This window comes from Perognathus longimembris, chromosome 6, assembly GCF_023159225.1.
Source record: "Perognathus longimembris pacificus isolate PPM17 chromosome 6, ASM2315922v1, whole genome shotgun sequence".
Taxonomy (NCBI): domain Eukaryota; kingdom Metazoa; phylum Chordata; class Mammalia; order Rodentia; family Heteromyidae; genus Perognathus; species Perognathus longimembris.
Window position 1 is genome coordinate 17,011,438 of NC_063166.1, and position 20,470 is coordinate 17,031,907.

At 38.5% G+C, this 20,470-nt stretch overlaps 3 protein-coding genes across 3 annotated transcripts; 2 read left to right on the plus strand and 1 right to left on the minus strand.

Annotated features, from left to right (window-relative positions):
- Positions 1-5,541, minus strand: LOC125353630 (putative vomeronasal receptor-like protein 4). The gene is made up of 2 exons (XM_048349303.1): positions 5,520-5,541; positions 1-950 (listed from the first exon to the last, which is right to left on the minus strand). Exon 2 carries the CDS (start codon positions 922-924, stop codon positions 1-3), a length of 924 nt encoding a protein of 307 aa, XP_048205260.1. The 5' UTR covers positions 925-950; positions 5,520-5,541.
- Positions 5,542-7,757: 2,216 nt separating this feature from the next.
- On the plus strand, positions 7,758-8,693 carry LOC125353631 (putative vomeronasal receptor-like protein 4). Its single transcript, XM_048349304.1, has one exon. The coding sequence runs from the start codon at positions 7,758-7,760 to the stop codon at positions 8,691-8,693; it is 936 nt and encodes a 311-aa protein (XP_048205261.1).
- A 6,935-nt stretch (positions 8,694-15,628) lies between these two features.
- Positions 15,629-16,549, plus strand: LOC125353632 (vomeronasal type-1 receptor 4-like). Its single transcript, XM_048349305.1, has one exon. The coding sequence runs from the start codon at positions 15,653-15,655 to the stop codon at positions 16,547-16,549; it is 897 nt and encodes a 298-aa protein (XP_048205262.1). The 5' UTR covers positions 15,629-15,652.
- The last annotated feature ends 3,921 nt before the right edge of the window (positions 16,550-20,470 follow it).

Consider the following 20,470-nt stretch of genomic DNA (forward strand, 5'->3'; position numbering starts at 1 on the left):
TCAATGTCTTTCTCTCCAGTGAGCTAGCCAACATGCAGCTAGATGTCCAGCTCTGTGAATCAGTACAAAGGGGCTAAGGATCGCATAACCAAGGGTTAGAAATTCTTGAATAATTACTAATATGGAATTACTCTGTGAAGAGATAGTTAAATATAAAGAAATCAAACATTCTGTCCAATAAAAGAAAAGAAAACAAAGCATCAGAAGGAGAACACTGTGAGCAGCTTTCATCTCAGCAGGAGTTTTGTAGAGAAACTTGGAGTTTCGAAAATATAGAACATGCTGGTGGTGCTTGTAGAGAAGAAATACCATGTAGCCACTGGACACAGCCATGACACTCTGAGACAGGGTATCTCTCATGGCCATGAAAGTGAGAAAAATACTGTTTATTTTCTGACTTCCTGGTAGAAAATAACAATAGTGCTCACTTCCACCAAATTGAGATCCGAGTAAGCTAGTATTTCTGATGGAGTTTAGCAAGTTCATGCTAATGAAAGAATTGAGAATCCAAAAGAAGAGCAACAAAGGAAGGATGCGCCATGCAGACCTTGGCTTGATCCTCCTCCACAAAGAAGCTCTAGGGCTGATGGTGCTGGCCTGGACCACTGTGAGGAGACTGCTGGTACAGATGGAAAGGCCCCGAGACACCCTCTGCAGGTAAATAACACTCATGCAGTTTAGATCATCTAGGAAGTTTCTCAATCCCAAAGTTGCTATTGTTCTTGGCAATCCTTTGGAAAGAAGCATTATAATATTTGTAAAAACCACATGGATCAGAATAAATTGTACAGATTTCTTCTCAGTGCTTTCCCCAATATTGCACATATAATGCACAAAAACAGAGACGTTTCCAAAAATCCCAAGTCCTGTTAGAAGGAGGAAAACCAGTCCCTTGAGCAGCTTCAAACCCATTTTTTGGTTCATAGGAAAAAAATTGTGGATCCAGCAAACTCCTGTGTGAAGAAAGCAATCATATTTATCTGTAAATAAATATTTCACATTACAGCCCTTTTTGGTATATATGAGACAGTTATGATATATGTAACAGTATAAATTCTATTTTAAGCACTCTATTTATCCTTCTGTGGCATGCTGTATGGGCTACTATACATGTTCTCAAATGTTATTTTGATTCCTAGGATGCAAAAATCTAATTTTCCTCCCAGACCTTTTTAGCCTCATTAAAAACCAGTCTTCTTGTATATCCCACCTATGTTCTGTCTCAGCATGGATGAATCAAATCCAAAACTGTCCTAGCTATACATTTTCCCTGAGTGAGAAAGAGAGAGAGAGAGAGTGCTAGGCCCAGAGTTTAAGAACCAATAAAATGCCTGTGAGGAAATTTTACATAGCACCAGCAAGTAATCAAACTATTGTCACTATTTTCAGGCATGCTCACCATTGTAGCTGGTATCTGCCACAGTGAAGGTGTTGATTGTTCTTGCCTGGTGAGTGTTTCCAAGTCTTACTTGTACTTTCTGAATTTGCAATACTCTTGGCTCAGACAAAGTGCCATGAAGACATTGATAACTCACAGGAGTCACACTGTCAGAAAGAAAGAAACTCTCTGCAGAACCTAAGTCCCTGAAGTACAACTTTCATTCTCCTTCCAAAATTACTTCATTTGTTTGGCTCAGATGTTATTTTAGCATTAATTAGAGTTAACTATATTCACAAAAGTATGGGAAGTGAGAAGCAGATTTTCCAATTTCTCCAGTCCTGTCTTCACCGTCCTGAAGTTCCAAACTGAGAATCCACCTGGGATTCGCTTCTTGAGTATAAAAATAAATTATTCTTTCTTTCTCAAGTCCTTCTTTAAACAGATGGTAGAACAAATCATGATTAACATCAAGGGCTGTTTTTTCCTCAAGTTCCAAACACAGACCCGGACAGGACAAGAGGCACATTGCTCTAGTTATTAGTATAGGTACAGTATATTTATTAAGCTTCAAGTAGGACTCAAAATGCACATGGACCCACCCCATTCACAAAATTAATATCAAGAATATATTTCAAATTCAAATATAATTAAGAATATCATTTCTATTATTCTGTTATTCACTCACTCTACTGCCACAGAGGAATTTTCTAGGCCCTCATGCGGAGGAATGTAAAACAATTGTGAACACAGGGCTGAGACTGGAGATGAGAATAGCATCATTTTCACAAGTATCAGTAATTTTAGGCTTGCCTGTGAAACAGGCCTATCCTTGCTCGGCTCTTGATTCTATCTGACTCCATTGTCATTACCTAGAGATACATCTGGCATACAAAGAACACTCAGAACATTTGTGCCTTACATGGAAAATGGCCTTTGACTGGTACCTTCTAGATGATACATGGGAGAATATTTATTGAAAAATAAGGTAAGTAGGGGAAGGTCTTAAATTAAGAGCATTTACTATTTCTACTCCTTGACTAAGATGAAAACAATCACACAAAAGAGGATGTTGAGAAAGGGAAAAACGGAGAAACTAGAAGGAGTTCATACAAACCCAGGAAATCACAGAGAAGCAATCAAAGTAGAAGAAAAATGGCAAGGAATTTGAAGCTGCACCTGGTTTCCTGGCTGGGGCAGGGAAATAGAAAGACAGCAACATGGATGTGAGGGCAATCTGGCTGCGACATCTTTCACCCCATTGGTTGCCAGGGTTGATTCGGCTGATCTGGACAGCTAGACAGTGTCCCTTTCCTCCTTCACTGCTCCATGTGTGTTCCTCTGGAAGCTGTGGAAGCTGCGAAGAGGACGACCATCCCCAATAGTGGAGGACCGGTCTTCGTTCAAGGGTATAGGAGTAGCTGCGCTCACCTGCTAGAACCTCCAAACAAAGCTCTCAAGAAAGACAGCAACACCAGGTAAAATCAGACAGTCCTGCTGATGAATCATCAAATTCAGCTTCAGGAGAAACACATAAACCACATATATCACTGCCCAATCAGGGAATTTGGAGGTAGGGAATAATCAGCTGTGAGAGACTGGACCATAAGTGCAGTGTGTGCCATTATACTTGGCTTAGATGATAATCTTTCTAAAGTAAATTCACACAATACGAGAAATTAAACTATGTGTGCCATAAGAAAATTTCCTAGAAAGAAACTTATGCTTCAATTTTTAAAAAAGAAAAGAAAAGTAAGTCTGGCACTGGTAGCTCATGCCTGTAATCCTGGTTACTCAGGAAGCTGAGATGTGAGGATCATGATTCAAAGCCTGGCCAGATAGGAAAGTTTGTGAGACTCTTATCTCCAACTAGTCATAAAAAAGCCAGAACTGGTGCTGTGGCTCATGTGGTAGAATGCTAGCTTTGAGCAAAAATGCTCAGGGATGGTTCCCAGGTGAGTAGGAGCTTCATGAGGAACAGGAGCAAGCGGAGGAGGTGGCAGTTGCGTCTAGATAAGTTTATTTCTTGTATAGTGTTCCAGCGTATGGAACCACTGAATAATTAAGTGCTAAAAAGTAAAGTCAACATTGTGCATTATACTTTTAATAAATCATTTTAGCATTCCCAATGGAGATTATGTCTTGTATGTTCACCAACTGAAAACATTTACCTTGTAAATTTTTCTTGATATGATTGTATAATTGATGTTTTATAATGTATGAACATATTAACAACTTTACTATTTTGATTTTGGATAATTGATATTTATTAAAACAGTTACAAAGGAAAAAAATTAATGACCAATCTAAATAAGTGGAGAAACATAAGGAACACCTTAATGAGGTATATTGAGTCTATGCTTAGTCAGAACCCAGATCAAGCAAGAGAAAAATAACCACTTTCTGGGATATCCCCCAGCTGTGCTGTGTCCTAAATATTACACCCTTGAGTAGATCCTGATTCTGGCACTTGCTGATCTTGTATTACAATGAGAGGTACACCTGCACAATATTCAGAAACTGGCCAACTTGGAATTTCAGATGTTTCTTCCAAATTTTCCTGGCTTTGGTGGTGAATGGAGGAAATGGGAAGAGATTACAACAAAATGTATGTCACATCATAAGTATGAAGGACCTAGATTGTCATTTTTTTTCTACTTGTTTTGGTAGCCCACCTGTGGAAATAGAGGAAAAATTGACCTGTCAGGGAACGGATCATCATTGATAGTGCCTTCTGTTGGTTACTGAATGTTTACTGTAATTAAACTGAGCAAGTCTCAGCACTCAACAATTTAAAGTGCAGCAGAGAAAGGGCAAAGTTGGAGAAGGAAATGAAGAGAAGGATCCCTTTTCCCCTGGTAAAGCCAGTGACATCTTGACAACACTGGGAATAGGGCATGACCATTGGGACTTTGGGAAGGATAAGTAGGGCCTGGCTGTTCCTGCTTTATCAGAGCACCTACCTTAAACATGCTGCTGAGACTGCATAGGTAAGTGTTGCTGATGTTGGACATCGGGGCTGTCTTTGTCTTTGTAAGAGAAGCTGCTGAGATAAGGTTGGTCAAGGTTAGGTAGTGAGAAAATTCTTAGCTCCCTTGTTTTTAGAGAAGAGGAAAGGGGACAAAATAGAATTACCCCCTATTCCTAACTGCCGGGCTAGATTTACTTCCCCTGGGTCCGGGGATGCTAAGTTTACTCCCTTATCTGTGCTCCCTTTCTCACCCTCTCCCCTGGCCGCCTGACCTGCAGGTGACCAAGGTGGAGTGAAGGAACACGGGCAAACCTCAGGTGCTTGTGGCCGAATGAGACCCCTTTTTCCTCCCTCCTCATACCCTCCAAGGAGGCCAGGCGCATATGTATCCCGGAGACACTTCAGAGAGCAATTATTCAAGGGAGAGGCTAACAGTAATATAGTAATGGTGAGGAGGAAGGGGGTGATAAACCAGGAACTGGCCATAGGCTGGCAAGCTTGTCCTAGGACCCCCTCATGGGCTAACGTCACTTCCTATAGTACTGCCTTCTGAGCAAAGCCTGCGAAAGGGGCACACATGCTTGCTGGCATGAAGTTGGGGGGGGGCTGGTCTCAAAGCTACCCCTTCTGGTTCCAGACCCAGAGGAAGATAGGTGTGGCTTACTTCCACACTGCCCCAGGGCTAGGGGAAGGGCAGCATCTCCGGAGAGCTTTCATTGCCCTTCCCCTTTCAAGGCCAAGCTGAATCCCCAACACCTAACTGCCACCCAGAAGCTTCTGTTTCAGTGCCCCATCAGGGCCACTGTGTTTGATACATTACATCCAAAGCTGCTGTTTTATATCCAGACCAGGGAGGTACTGAGACACTGGGCCTCAATGGCAGCTCAGTCAGATGTGTGCAAGCACTGTTCTCTGTGGTTTTCCTGGATATTTGCTGTATTTTTGCTGTATTTAATGGGGATTTTATTAACACTGTGTCTTATTTCTTTTTTGTTTTGCCCAGTTGTGAGGCTTAAACTCAGTGCCTGGGGAATGTCCCTGAGCCTCTTTGTGCTCAAGGATAGCACTCGACCACTTGAGCCACGCCCAGGGCCACTTCTGGCCTTTTCCTGAGTAGTTTATTAAAGATACAGAATCTCATGGACTTTCCTGTCTAGGCTATCTTTGAACCGCAATCCCCAGATCTCAGCCTCCTGAGTAGCTAGGATTACAGGAGTGAGCTACCGGTGCCTGGCTTGTGTCTTATTTCTTGAGCCCTTCAGTCTTCACATACTAAAATACTCTTGCCTTCTTTATTTAAATTTTACTTATTCTGAATTTTATTTCCTGGATCCAAAAATATTATGTTATATAGTTATATAGAATTGAGGGCAGAAAAAAAAAAACTTGAGAACACATAATGAAATTAAATTACTTTCAGAAAATTAATCTTTGCTCCTTGCTTTTCACTTTACTAAGTACCCAGCCTCCACTCAAAACAAGCTGCATTCTATGTGCTTTCATTGTCTCTGCTTTATGAATGAAAACATCGGGTCTTACACACACACACACACACACACACACACACACACACACACAATGTCAAGTTCATGCATTGTAAGAATTGGGAAAATAGGATGTGAACTTCAGAGTATTTGACCGCAAAGCTTGTTAACAATCTTGAACTTTGTTCTTCTCAAGTTTAATGATATCTTTGATATTCCAACATCTGAAATATATATACTCCACCTCACCTACCCCCGCACAACAGCCCCCTACACACACATATGCTACAGAAAACCTTGACTTGACTGGATTCATACAGTGTGCATTTTATTGATCTTCATATCTAAGGTAAGAAACTTGCGAATACTAATTAAAATATTCATATAAATTTCTGTTCCCTATAGCCTTCAGATTTGTAATACGTGTATAGATTTTTATCCCACATGTAACACTCTTCAGGTAAGCAAAGCTATGCTCCTTGTTCTAAAATCTGTTATTGCTGTCTCACAGAAAAATATTTGAAGTATGTTTGAAAAAAATTTCATCAGTAGCAGGTCAAGGGAGAGATAGGACAAGTGAAAATCAACCATAATTGATACTCTTATGGGTAGACAAACAGAATTAAAGTTATCATGTGATACTCTATGCAATTTGAGAAATAAAGCAAAAGGAATAGATTTGTTTCAAAAGAAGGCATACAATTTATAAAGTGGTTGCACAAATCACAAGATGAGCTATTAGAGTACACACCTACTAGGTCAGTTACTTCTACTAAGAAAATCACTAATTAGGTAAATCTTGAACAACAGAATCATTAAGAAGTCCCTTTAATTGAAATCCACAATATCAGTGCCTGATGTGGAAATTGTTTTCCTGATGTCTTCCTGGGGTAAGAAAAATGTTCTTTGGAAAGATGGAAAATAAGAACTGGATATGTAGGAAGAGAAGAATTCAGTTCCATTCTGATCCCATCCCATTGTGTGAAAGATTGGGTGTATAAATTTTTCCAGATGATTAGGTCAACCTTGAGGAAAGAAGGCTGGCTGTACTTTTCTGCTCTCCTATCTATCTAATTACTGTGTTCCTGATGGTCTGACAATCATGAGTTTCAGACTTCTGTTGGAAGCCACATCATTTTATCATTATGCAATTCTTTTTTTTTTTGGCCAGTCCTGGGCCTTGGGCTCAGGGCCTGAGCACCATTCCTGGCTTCTTCCCGCTCAAGGCTAGCAGCTACTCTGCCACCTGAGGCACAGCGCCCCTTCTGGCCATTTTCTATATATGTGGTGCTGGAGAATCGAACCAAGAGCTTCATGTGTAGGAGGCAAGCACTCTTGCCACTAGGCCATATTCCCAGCCCCGTTATGCAATTCTTTAGAGAAGAAACAATTGTATTTAGCTTTTTATTTATTACTAATTTAAGGGAGATGCTAAGGAGAATCTAGGGAGGAGCCACAGTATAATTTACTAGGCTGAGGGCAGTTATTAGGGTAAAAGTGAAAGAAGAAAGCATCTTAACTGATAATCAGGTTCATGGCTTAGAAATTGAATATTACCTTTTGCTTAAATTTGTCTACAAAGAAAATGATATAAATAATTTTTAAAAATAAGGAGTATGAAAAAGGATATTTTCAAAGAATGAATTAGCATGAGACTTGTGTCCAAAATATAGTGACGATTATCTCTGTGTGAATAGAAGCAAAAAAAAGAACAAAAAATGAGGTTATACCAATCAAGATGAACTGTATTCATAAACAACTTTGATAAACGCCAATTCCTTTATACAACTGCTTAATAAAAATATTCAAAAAATGAAGTTAGAAATAAACTAGGAAATAACATTGTACATTTAATGTATTTCAGGAAACTTTTCATTAAAGCAAGTAAAAAAAACCTGCCTCTTACTTATTGTTGATTCTCAAAATGTTTTCACTGGATCTGTTCCTGAAGTCAGAAGAGGTATGGCTTAAGTTCATCCAAAGAATGATCTTCCTTTCTCTTAATGGAACTGGAATTGTGGGAAATACCCTTATACTAATGAAACACATGCATACTTTTGTCATGAGTCCTGAGAAAAAGCCCATAGACCTTATTCTCATTCACTTGGTTTTTTCTAATGGAGTCATTATTTGTAGCACAGGGGTAAGAGAAATAGCCACTGTTTTTTATTTCAGAAATTTTCTAGGTGATGTTGGTTGTAAAATTGTGATTTACCTGGGAAGAGTGGCCCGAGGCCTTTCCATCTGCACCACCTGTCTCCTCAGCATGGTCCAGGCCATCACCATCAGCCCCAGAACCTCCCTGTGGAGAAAGCTCAAACCACAGACTGCATGGCAAGTTCTTCCCTATCTCCTCCTCTTTTGGATCTTCAATTCTCTGATCAGCTCAAACCTGCTACAATACATCACAGCAGTCAGTAGCATGAATGGATCTGGAACTGAAATATATATGGGCAATTGTTATATGCTACCATCTAGACAAGGGGTTAGATGGCTTTTCCTCTCCCTCATGGCTCTTCGGGATGTGATCTTTCAGAGTCTCATGGGCTGGAGCAGTGGGCACATGGCTTTCCATCTGTATAAACACCACCAGAGAGTCCTCTACCTTCATAGCTCCAGGCTCACACACAATTCCAGTCCAGAAATCAGAGCTACTATAAATACTCTCAGTCTCATGACCTGTTTCCTTATTTTTTACTGGGCAGATTTCATTTTCTCCTTCTATATAGGTTCCACTTTGAGAAACAATTTCAAAATACTAAATATTAAAACCTTTGTAGTACTTGGTTATGCTGTTTTCAGTCCTTTGGTCCTAATCAGTCGAGATATCTGTGTTGCTAAATCCTGGAGGGCTCGTTGATAGGTGAAGAAATTATTTTCTACTCTAATTCCTCCATAAACTACAGGCGTATACATTAGGAATTGCCCAAGTCTGATAATAGGAAAATTGCACAATTTGTTCAACGATTCTAGCAAGTTGAACAGATTCTTGCCAGCCTCCCATCTCTATCAAGTATGTGAGTTTTAGCTTCTTTTTTCACTGGGAAAAATACTGGATGTAACACTGTTGCCAGAAACCAGTATTTTCTTTTTTCCTCAAGTCAATTTTTTAATCAACCAAGACTCCTAAACTATTTGCCACCTTTGTGTTCACTCATATAGACTTAATCTTTATCAGCTCGGCACACACTTATTAAGTATATGCCAATGGCCTTCCTTTAGCCTAAAAAGCAAATGAGGAAGAAAAGTGTCAGGCAATATTTGTGTGAAGTTGGGTTGTAGGACAAAGTAGACATGACCAGTGAATGACTCTGACACTAATGCAAAATGGATTCAATGGGCAATTGTTTTCTGTTACTTGATTCTGAAAGCCTTAACAGGTAAGAATAGTCATTATAATCAACTTCCAAACACTTAAAGAAAACTTCTCCTTCAAAGGATGCTATGTATGATTTGAAAGTGAAGTTCTACATATGAGACATCTGTAGTCAGGATTCACTGTAGCAGTAGTCACAATAGCAAAAGAATGGAACCCATTTGAATGTACATCCACTGATGCATGGATTTCTTAAAGAGAAAACACAATACATGATATAACATGGTTCAACCTAGAGATGATCACATTAAGGAAACTAAGCCAAGCCCTTAAGAACAAGCACCACATGTAAAATGTGAAAAAGTGATGTCAAACAAGTTGAGAGTGGGATGGTGGATACCAGAGGCTCCAGTAGAGCACTGGAGAGAAAAGGAGGGGGAAATGTTCATCAAGGTATACTAAGTTACAGTTAGATCTGAGTAAGGAGTTTGGATATGCTGCATCACTCTACAGTGAATATAAACAATGATAATACAATATATATTTCCAAAATGTTGGAAGTAGATATTCTGAATATTTGTGTGTTTGTCTTGATGTAAAGATTATACAATGAATGCATATGTCAAAACAGCAAATGGTGCCCTTAAATATGTATCACTTTGCATCATTTAAATAAACAAATACATAAAAAAAATGAGTTAAGTTGATGCAACATCTTTTCGCTGAAGCTGAAACTTTGAAATCCTCTCAAGCTTTACTGAAAGACCAGTGTCTATTTCTAAAGCTAGGATGCAAACATGAGGAAACCAAAGTAGTTCTCAGCTAGCAGTGCCCTTCTCAACTGGGAAATATAAAACCCTCAGGAAGCAGGGCTGACAGTCTTCCCAGAATTTAGAAACAACTACATGTGCTGAAAAGATGGGCTTTTTGAAACATTGTTTTTTTATAGACTAGAACTCTTGATCTGACACTTTTGATCATTGGCTGGTGCTCTACCAACTGAGCCACACCTCCAACTCCAAACAATTTCTTAAGTGACATTTATAAAAAAAAAAAAAAAAAAGACAAACAACTACAAAGGCAATACTTACAAACTGTTTGGTGAAAATAAACTGAACAACTGAACAACTCATGGGGGGGGGAGGGGAAAGAGAAATAGGGAGGGGGAGGGGAAATGAGGGACGAGGTAATAAACAGTACAAGAAATGTATCCAATGCCTAATGTATGAAACTGTAACCTCTCTGTAATTCAGTTTGATAATAAAAAAATATATTACAAAAAGACACTTTTTAAGGGCATTTAAAAAGGGCCCAGATATGATGGTACATGCCTGTAATCTCACTTAATTGGGAGACAACAGTCAATCAGAAGAATCATGCTTCAAGACCAGTACAGCAAAACAATATTTTAAGTAGCTAGGTCTCATTTCAACATCATACTTGGATGTGTTGTGGATCTGTAATCCTACTTACATGAAAAGCATAGGTAGAGCTTGAGTTGGTGTCTCTCACCTGTAATCCTAGCTACTCAAAAGGCTGAGATCTGAGTATGGGTAGTTTGAAGCCAGCCGAAACAGAGAAGTTCATGAGACTTTGCTCCCATCAACCCACAAAAAGCTTGAAGTAAAGCCGTGACTAAAGTGGTAGAGTGCTACTCTTGAGCAAAAAACAAAACAAAACAAACCCTAAGGGACAGTGCCCAGCCCCCCTGAGTTCAAGCTCTAGGATGGGCACACAAAAAAGCAAACATACAGTACAAGGCTAGGCCCCAGGCAAAAAATATGAGACCCAGGAAAAAAAATAACTACAGCCTGAAAGGACTGAGGCATTGCTCAACATGAGTGTTTGCCTAGCAAAAGAAAGGTTCTAAATTCAAATCCCAGTACTACACAGCTAGGAGCCGAGCTAGCAGTTAGGCTGATCCTGACCTCTGGCTGTGCCCATGTAGCCAGAATGTCAGGAGCCAAACTTGCAGCTAAATTCATTCTCACCTCTGGCTGTTCTGTTACCGCCAGGATATGCTAGATGCAAGGACATTTGTTCACAACCACTATCCGGAATTGCTTTGCTATGTCTGCACCTTGCTATGTCCACTGGAGTAGATTCCTATGTTAATCAACCTTATCCTGTGTTTACTGTAATCAAATGTTGCAAACTTCAAAGCCTCTTTGTGTTCTTGAATTTTAACAACCCTATGCTATTCCCTAGTTCCAAAACTGCATATAAGCTGGGAGTTAAGAATAAACTTGGCTGCAGTCTTGAGTTTCAGTCTCGAGATGCAGACCTCCTGTACCCCATCTTTGCCTCTTGTCTATTTTCTCTTCTCTTGTATTTTTCCTTTGCTTTAATCCTCGCCCCCCTCATTCAGGATTCCCGTTCACTGCCGGCTGGCACGGCAGGGTACACATGTACACACACGCGTGCGTGCACACACAGACACACACACGAAAAATGACTACAGATTTAAAATAACATAGTAATCTGTAGGATTGCCTGCAATAATGATATGTACTTAGATGAGAAGTCTGCATTAGGGGATAACATTGAAACAAGTATTTTGAGAGTATTTGCTTATATCAAGCACATTTCTACAGAGCTTACTGAAGAAAATGTCAAACACTTTAAAAAGAAAATATAAGGAAAACTGTATAGATAAACTCATATCAATTATACTTTGAAATTACTATATGTAATATCATAAAATTACAATCTAATACTTTAGATGAAACACAAGTTGAAAGTAAAAGAGACTAAAAATAAAGAATATCAAACACTAATTTTATTTTGTTCACTGATAGGTGGACAGACAGAGCTCATAAGTAAACACATAATAGGAAGAACAAAATTAGCCTAATGTTAAGAAATCATCTCAGATCTCAAAATGTGTGATAGCTTTCATGTATAAGTGAGATTGGTGGTTTAAAAAAAATGCCTTGTTTTTTTAACCATTATCAGAATGTGTGAAGGGAGAAAAATTTCTTCCTGATCATTTTATTTGGTGTCATATTATTTTTCCAAACCATAAAATCATCAGCCTAATGATTTTAGAGTATGTTTTGAAGATAAACAGTATTAAAAGATTATAATGGACTTCCCAATACAAATGGAAGAGCATTTATCAGCTATCCCCAAGAAAGTTGAAGAGAGTGGTCAACATTCATTAAAGATACTGTATAGGGTTAAAAAAACAACAACACCTAATTGTATAGAATCTCAAATCTATCTAACTGATATGATAAAAGTGAGTACTTAAAATATGTAATCTATCCATGGGAATAAAGAGCAATGCTCTTAACATAATTCTAATCATAATTCATAATCATAAATTTATGGTGTTCTACTTGAGTTTACATGTGTCACTCAGGCATAATCTTAGATCTCAAAGAAGCTTCAAAGAGCTCGGCACCAGTGGCTCAGGCCTGTAATCTTAGCTGCTCAAGAGGCTAAAATCTGAGGATTGTGGTTCAAAGCCAGCCTAGGAAGGAAAGTCCATGAGACTTATTTCTAATCAACCACCAATAAGCCAGAAGTGGAGCTTTAGCTCAAGTGATAAGACTGCCATCTTTGAGTGAAAAAACATTGAATTCAAGTCTCAATACATAAACAAACAAAACAAGAAACTTCCAAGAGACTTTGACACAGAATGGATGCCTAATATATCAAAATGAAGTGGCTCTCACTAAACCATGTCAGAATAAGGGTCAAACTGAGGATCACAAGTCATTCTTTCCCTGTCAGCCTCTTATCTAATGATTAAATTTCACCCTCAATGGGGCCAGTCAGCATACAATCATCAATGGTATGAACTACTGTGGTAACTAGTGGAAGACAACTGAGCAGGACCTAGGTCAACTACATTGTGACATAGGGTCAGAAAGATGACAGGCTTCCATGATAGATCTTCCTCTGTAGCTCAGAGTCTGGTTTCCAAGGTAATTCACAGCTTAGAACTCTGGGAAGACAAAGACAAGTGTGGAGACAAGAAAGCTCTAGATATGGAATCCTGCTTTGTTGTTCACTTCCTTGCTTCACATCCTTCTACTAATTAAATACTAATTGAGTCTGAGATAACTTCTGAGTCAAATCCATGAGGTAATTGTGAGGGAAGAGGGAAAGTTGTCCTTCAGGGATTCACAGTCCTAACAGGGTGACATCTGTGAAAATTGAAATCTCCTTGGTACTTTCTGAGAGGCAAGAGCATTACAAATCCTGAAGGTATAAATAGGACCTGAGAAGTCTCTTCTTGACAGAAGGACTGACCCAGAGCTTGACTGCACCACAGCTACCAAGGTGAGTGAATCTGCTAATTCTTTGATGTGCTTCACTTGTACCATGCAATTTCCTGAGAATAATAAATTGTACTCTTTCTATGATTGGGCAAAGAAGACATAGAAGATTTCTGATCCTTAGGACCTACATAACCTTAGGACCTGAACCTTTAGATATCTTGGAACTAGAAAAATGGAGAGGACTGGTCCTACCAATGTCCTTTGAGAAATATTTGAGCATCACTGTCACTGTGTTCAGGATCTAGTATCATCAGAGTGCTCTGGAGTGGATATTTTCATAAAGTACTTTACCTTGTGTTCTTTCAAATACAAAAGATGTATGGGTTTTTTTTTTCAGATTACTAAGAGAAAAAAGTCTCTTGATCTCCTCTAATTTCACCTGGTACTTTGACACTGTCAGCATTATTAGGTTTCACAAATTTTGTTTATGCAAGTTTAGCTGAATTATTATGTTTTCAGTTATGCCATTTTTCCTTTCTGTTATGTTCCAAAATTCATAAATACCTTTGTCTTTAAAATGAAGATATTTGTTCGACAACTGTCTTTAAAGCTTCCCTATTCTAACACACAATATTATCCCATATATGGAAGTCTACTTCTTTCCTTTGATGTCTATTATTTGAGGAACATATTAAACAGCTATAACAAGTCTCTCTCTCTCTCTCTCTCTCTCTCTCTCTGTGTGTGTGTGTGTGTGTGTGTGTGTGTGTGTGTGTGTGTGTGTGTGCTGGAACTTGAACTCAGGGCCTGGATGCTGTCTCTGTGGTTTTGAGCTCAAGGCTAGCACTCTATGACTTGAGCACAGCTGTATTTCTGGGTTTCTGCTGGTTAATTGTGGAGTCTCACAGACCGCACAGTTGAGGCTGCTTGAAACCTTCAGGTGAGAGATATTTAAAGCAATCTTTAATCATTAGTGGGAAGTAGCTGAAAAAGGCTTCCTTTGGAGGCCTAGAAGTCACTCATTTGTACTCAGATCCCTCCTAAAGACCCTAGTAATATAGTTTGGAATATTATTAGGCATCAAAGGTATAAAAGTTGGGAGTAAGCTGAGTGTGGTGCTTTGTGCCTGTAATCCTAGCTACCCAGGAAGCTGATATCTAGAGGTTCAAGGCCAGCCCAGGCAAAATATTTGTGAAAACCTTTCTCAGCCAGTAACTGGACTGGATGCACGACACATACCTGCCATCTCAGCTACACAGGAGCCCATGATAAGGAGGATCATAGTTTCAGGCTATCCTGGTCAAGAAAAGTTCAGAGGACTCCCTATCAGTGGAAGAAGCTGGACATGTTAACACATGTCAGTCAACACTGCCATGTCAGGAAGCCCAAAAAAGGAGGACTGCAGTTCAGGTGAGGGTCAGGCAAAAAGTAAGACCCTATCTCAAAATAACCAGAGCAAAAAAAAATTTTAAAAAGGGCTGAAGGCATGACTCAACACAGTAGAGTACTTAGTTAGCACCTGTGAAGCCCTGAGTTCAAATCCTATAGCATACACAAAAAATCAGAAGCAAACTTAATTCTGAAAATTATTATATCACCAGAAGGTAAGAGTCAAATGAAAACTGAGCAATATGGAAAATAAAATGTGGCTAAAATTATGAGACACTTAAAATGTTGAAATAACAGGATTTTGTCAGTATTTCAATATAGGGTATGAGGAAGGCAGACAGACAGGTTATGACATTTGAAGTGGGATAATGGGAACATGATAGAATGGAATAAGAAAGAAAGAAGAGAGGGAAAGAGAGGAAGGAAGGAAGGATGGAAGTTGTGGTTGGAAATAATTTGTATTCAATTCAGCTGTGCTGAGATTACCCGCAGCTGGGATATATTAGGATCTGAGTGAGAAGTTGGCTTTGCTACTGTGAAGCTAAAAGAAATCTGGATAGAAGTTTTGGAACTTTTGAATGTACACATTATCTGATTTATGTAACCATAACCCCTCTTTATGTCACCTTTACAATAACAATAAATTTTTGAAAAACAAACTTTATGTTTTTGAGTGCTAGTCTTCAGGAAGGCATTTGAGACTAATAGAATGACCAAACAAATGACACAATAAAGACATAGAGTTCTCCTAGACAAAAATCTGCACCATTATGTGTATCATGGTTGCCCTGTATATACCAGAAAAGAGCTGTGACATGAAATAAATTTTGCAGATACATATCATCAAGAAGCTGGATCGAAGTTTTTCTGCCTGTGACATAAGAAATGGAATTGGACCTCATCGAGGGAACAATCTGCATTTTTCTAACTGGACATGGCATTATAGGAAACATCTCTGTTTTTCTGAATTATATTTTCAGTTTCTGGGAAGGCACTGTAAAGAAATCTATACATCTTATTCTTATCCATTTGGCTTTGACAAATATCATAATGCTCCTCTCCAAAGGGATGCCAAAGACAATAGCAGCATTTGGCTTGAGAAACTTTCTAGATTCTACAGGCTGTAAGATTATTGTTTTTCTAGACAGGGTAGCTCGTGGCCACTCAATCTGCACCACCAGTCTCCTCACAGTGGTCCAGGCCATCATGATCAGTCCCAGCACCTCCAGGTGGAGGAGGCTTAAGCTGAGGTCTACATGGGACATCCTTCTCTTCTTGCTCTTCTTTTGGATTCTCAATTCATTGATAAGTATGAACTTACTCAATTCAATCAGAAGTAGCAACATGAACACATCACAAATCAGTAAAAATAACTACTATTGTTATTTTCTACCAGGGAGAAAGGAAATACAATGGCTTTTTTTCATGCTTATGATCCTACGTGATATCATGTTTCAGAGTGTCATGGGTGGAGCCAGTAGCTACATGATATTTCTTCTCCACAAGCACCACCAGCGGGTTCGCTACCTTCAGAGCCCCCAGCTTCTCTACAAAACTCCTCCCGAGATGAAAGCTGTTCACAGTGTTCTCCTTCTCATGCTGTGTTTTCTTTTCTTTTATTGGACAGAGTGTGTGTTTTCTCTACTTTTATATTCCTCCTTGGAGAATAATCCCGTGGTGTTAGGTATTCGTGAATTTCTGACTCTTGGTTTTGCAATTCTTAGCCCATTTGTGCTGATTCTCAGAGATGGAAATCTAGCTGCATGTTGGAGTCCTTGGTAGAAAAGAAAGAAGTTGAAAAACATGTCTATTTCATTCAACTTGTTTTAGTATGTAAATTTGCAGGAACTCTTAATTCTGTTAGTCTGTGTTAAAACAAGATCAAATCAATTCACTTAAATATGTAATGGGTTTTGGTCAGACAAAAATGCTAGTAACATGCAGCTCTGAGTTGACCCAAAACTCACAGACAACTAGAGTACTACAGAAATCACATTTGCTACTCTACCACTCTCATGAAATGGATTTAATTAGAAATTTGTGGGACTGGTCTCTTACTACCACTATTTTAGATACCATTTGGTAAATTTTATCATCATTACTTATGCTTTTGTCCTAGAATTCCATTTCTAGGATTGAACCTTACAAATATACTTGTTCTTAGAGAATTACAACAGAAAAATGTGTGTGCATTGCAATACATTATTTTACAAACACGATGTGGTTGAAATAATACCAGAACTTGTGGCAAGGTGAGTGACAATGTTATATTTGTATGGCTGGAATTTAAAGCAATTCAGAAGTTTCATAAGGACAGAATGCCAAACTGTGGAGGACAAAAAGAATTAGTGTCATCTGCAGGTGTATATCAACTTCAAGAAGCAAACCAAATGACTGTTTCAACCCTTTGAATATAATACAGGAGAAACAGAAAAAGGATACTATTTGTAAAGATGTTATATAAATTACAACATCTTTGAAATAGATCCCATGCATGTGAAAGATTGGAAATACAAATTTAGCCACAGTTCTTTCTTGAAACAAAGGGCTAGATTTTCCACTTCCCTATTAAAACTGCTTCTGTTTCACTATGGCAGGGTGTACTCACAACATTCATTATTTGACCTACCCAAGGAACATACTTCATTTGACCTACTCGTTTGGGGGAGTTTTTAGAGAAACTAAAATTCTTTATTAGCTCAACATTTACACAAAGTGAACCCAAAATTGTTTAATGAACATGAAGACTGAAGATAGATGTATTTAAGCATCCTTAGACATGCGACTAATACTTATGATCTGGTTGGCTTTGTAAATGACTGAGTGATATTGCCCTATGGTTAGGAAGAAAACAATCACATAAATTTTAAATATGAAGGACAAGTAAAGCATCTTTTCAAGAGGTAAGTAGATACATTGGCATGGAATTTGCATTCAAATTGTATTTATCAGTGCTCTCAAGTTAATACAAGAACAACAAGAAGAAAAACAGAAAAAATGATCTAAAGTACCATCTAGGAAAGAACCATGCATATTATATAACCAACCTTTTATTATAAAAACTTCCCAGGAAATATTAGCTATAAAGCTTTGATTTATCTAGGAAGAGTGGCTCTGGACATTTCCATTTGTACCACTTGTTTCTTCGGCAAGGTTCAGGCCAACACAATCAACCGCAGGGACATCCTGGGGAGAAAGATCATTCCAGACTACATGGCAAGATAATGACTATCTCCTCCTCTTTTAGATCCTTAATTCTCCAATACATTCTAATTTGCAATATGATAGCACACTAGCCAGTAGCATTAACAGATCCGGGATTAGAATACAGGATATTGTTATATGCCACCATTCAGAGAAATAGGTAAATAGGTGGTCTCTCGCTCGCTCGCTCGCTTGCTCTCTTGCTCGCTCGCTCTCTCTTTCTCTCTGTGTGTGTGTGTCTTTCTGTATGTCTGTCTGTCTCTCTCTCTCTCTCTCTCTCTCTCAGCTCTTCAATGGGCGCCTGACTTTCTATCTGTGTCATTTCAGAAACAAGTTCTTCACCTTCTTAACTCCAAATTTGCAAACAATTCCATCCCACAAATAAGAGCACACTAAGAAAATCTTTTTACCAGCTCTATATCCAATAGAGACCTAATATCCAGAATATACTCAAGGAGATCAAGAAACTAAACCCAACAAAATCAATAACTCATTTAATAGATTGTAAAGGTACTAAATAGAGACTTCTCAGAAGAAGAAGTAAGAATGCCTAATAGACACATGAAGAAATACTTACCATCTCTGGCCATAAAGGAAATGCAAATCAAAACAGCATTGCAATTCCATCTCACCATAGACTTACCAAAAACAAGAATTAGAACTATAACAAATGCTGGTGAGGATGTAGGGGGAAAGGAAGTTCCTATTACACTGTTGGTGGGAATGTAAACTACTTCAACCACTCTGGAGGTGGTTGAAAGATTCCTCACTATGACCCAGCAATATCACTCCTTGGCATATACCCAGAATATGACAAGTCAGAGTATAGTAAAGACATATCCATGTTCATTGCAGCACTTTTCACTATACCCAAGTTATGGAACTAGTCCAAATGTCCTATAATAGATGAGTGAATCAAGAAAATTTGTGAGATAGATAGATAGATCAATAGATAGATAGATAGACAGACAGACAGACAGATAGATAGATATGGAATTTTACACATCTATCAGAAAGAATATTATGTCATTTTCAGAGAAATGGGTGGACTTAGGAAAAAATTGTTAAGTGCAGTAAGTTTGTTAAGTGAAGATAGTTGGGATTCAAAGAAATAAGTGGTACATGTGTTCTCCTATATGTGGAAGCTAGATCTAAAATACAAACATACATGATACCATATGCAGAGTTTTATGTATGTGCACACACACTGACTAAAGAATGGCATACTTAGAGGAGTCCAATGGTGCAACTCTTCTGAACGACTAACAAGTATTAATTGTTTTAACAAAATGAATACCAGAAAATTGTGGGGGGCGCATGCAATTATACTCAATGTTATATAAAGCTTTAACTACATAATGTGAGGGGGGATGGGAGGGGGAAATGGGGAGCAATTGCAGAAGTAATGTTTGTCAATATGCATTGTACTCATACCCTGACTCAATGGAATTGTAACTTCTTTGTACAACTATCTAATTTTTTAAAACTCAGTAGCAGAAATTGGGGATTATAGCTAAGATGTAGAGCAATTGTCAAGCATGCAAAAGGCACAGAGTTTGACCCTTAGCATCGTAAAACAAAGCTCAATACCAAAATAATTCAAAAAAACAAAAGAATACCAGTGGCAAAAAGAACCACAAAGAAAAACATTTGCTTGAATATGTTGTATACATAAATATATATTAGTATATATGTGTGTGTATACATTACTTAGGAAAAACATGAGTGCTCAACTACAATGAGATACCACTTCTCTCCAGGTAAAATAAGAACCGTCAATACACAAAGGATAAGTGCTGGTAAGAGTGTAATGGAAATTCAACTCTTAGGGGCTGGGGATATAGCCTAGTGGCAAGAGTGCCTTCCTCGGATATAGGAGGCCCTACGTTCGATTCCCCAGCACCACATATACGGAAAACGGCCAGAAGCGGCGCTGTGGCTCAAGTGGCAGAGTGCTAGCCTTGAGCGGGAAGAAGCCAGGGACAGTGCTCAGGCCCTGAGTCCAAGACCCAGGACTGGCCAAAAAAAAAAGGAAATTCAACTCTTAAACAGTATAGGTAGGATTGTGAATAAATTTAGATATTATGAAAATCAACACAGAGTTTCCTCCAAAAACTGAAATAGAACTACTATGTTCCAGCAATCCAACTATTGTGTAAAAATCAACAGGAAATTAAACCTATGCGTAGAAGAAACACCTGCATTCCTGTATTCACTACAAACAATACTCACAAGAGTAAAGAAATAGAAACAAATTAAATTTGTACCCACTGATGTAGGGATAAGACGTATTAAGAAAATACACACATTGTAGTCAATAAATAAGGACAGCTATAAAAGACACTGAAATCTTGTCTTTGGGTATGACTTGAATGGAACTGGGGATCATCATGTTACATGAACTAAGTCAAGCACCAAAAGGTAATTCCACAGGATCTTACTCACTGTGAAATACAAAAATATTGACCTCATAGAAGTTAAATAGAGAATGGTTGAGTG

What these genes read in the sequence shown, in the direction of transcription:
- LOC125353630 (XM_048349303.1), bottom strand. Translation starts at nt 924, where the DNA reads ATGAACCAAAAAATGGGTTTGAAGCTGCTCAAGGGACTGGTTTTCCTC.
- LOC125353631 (XM_048349304.1), top strand. Translation starts at nt 7,758, where the DNA reads ATGTTTTCACTGGATCTGTTCCTGAAGTCAGAAGAGGTATGGCTTAAG.
- LOC125353632 (XM_048349305.1), top strand. Translation starts at nt 15,653, where the DNA reads ATGGAATTGGACCTCATCGAGGGAACAATCTGCATTTTTCTAACTGGA.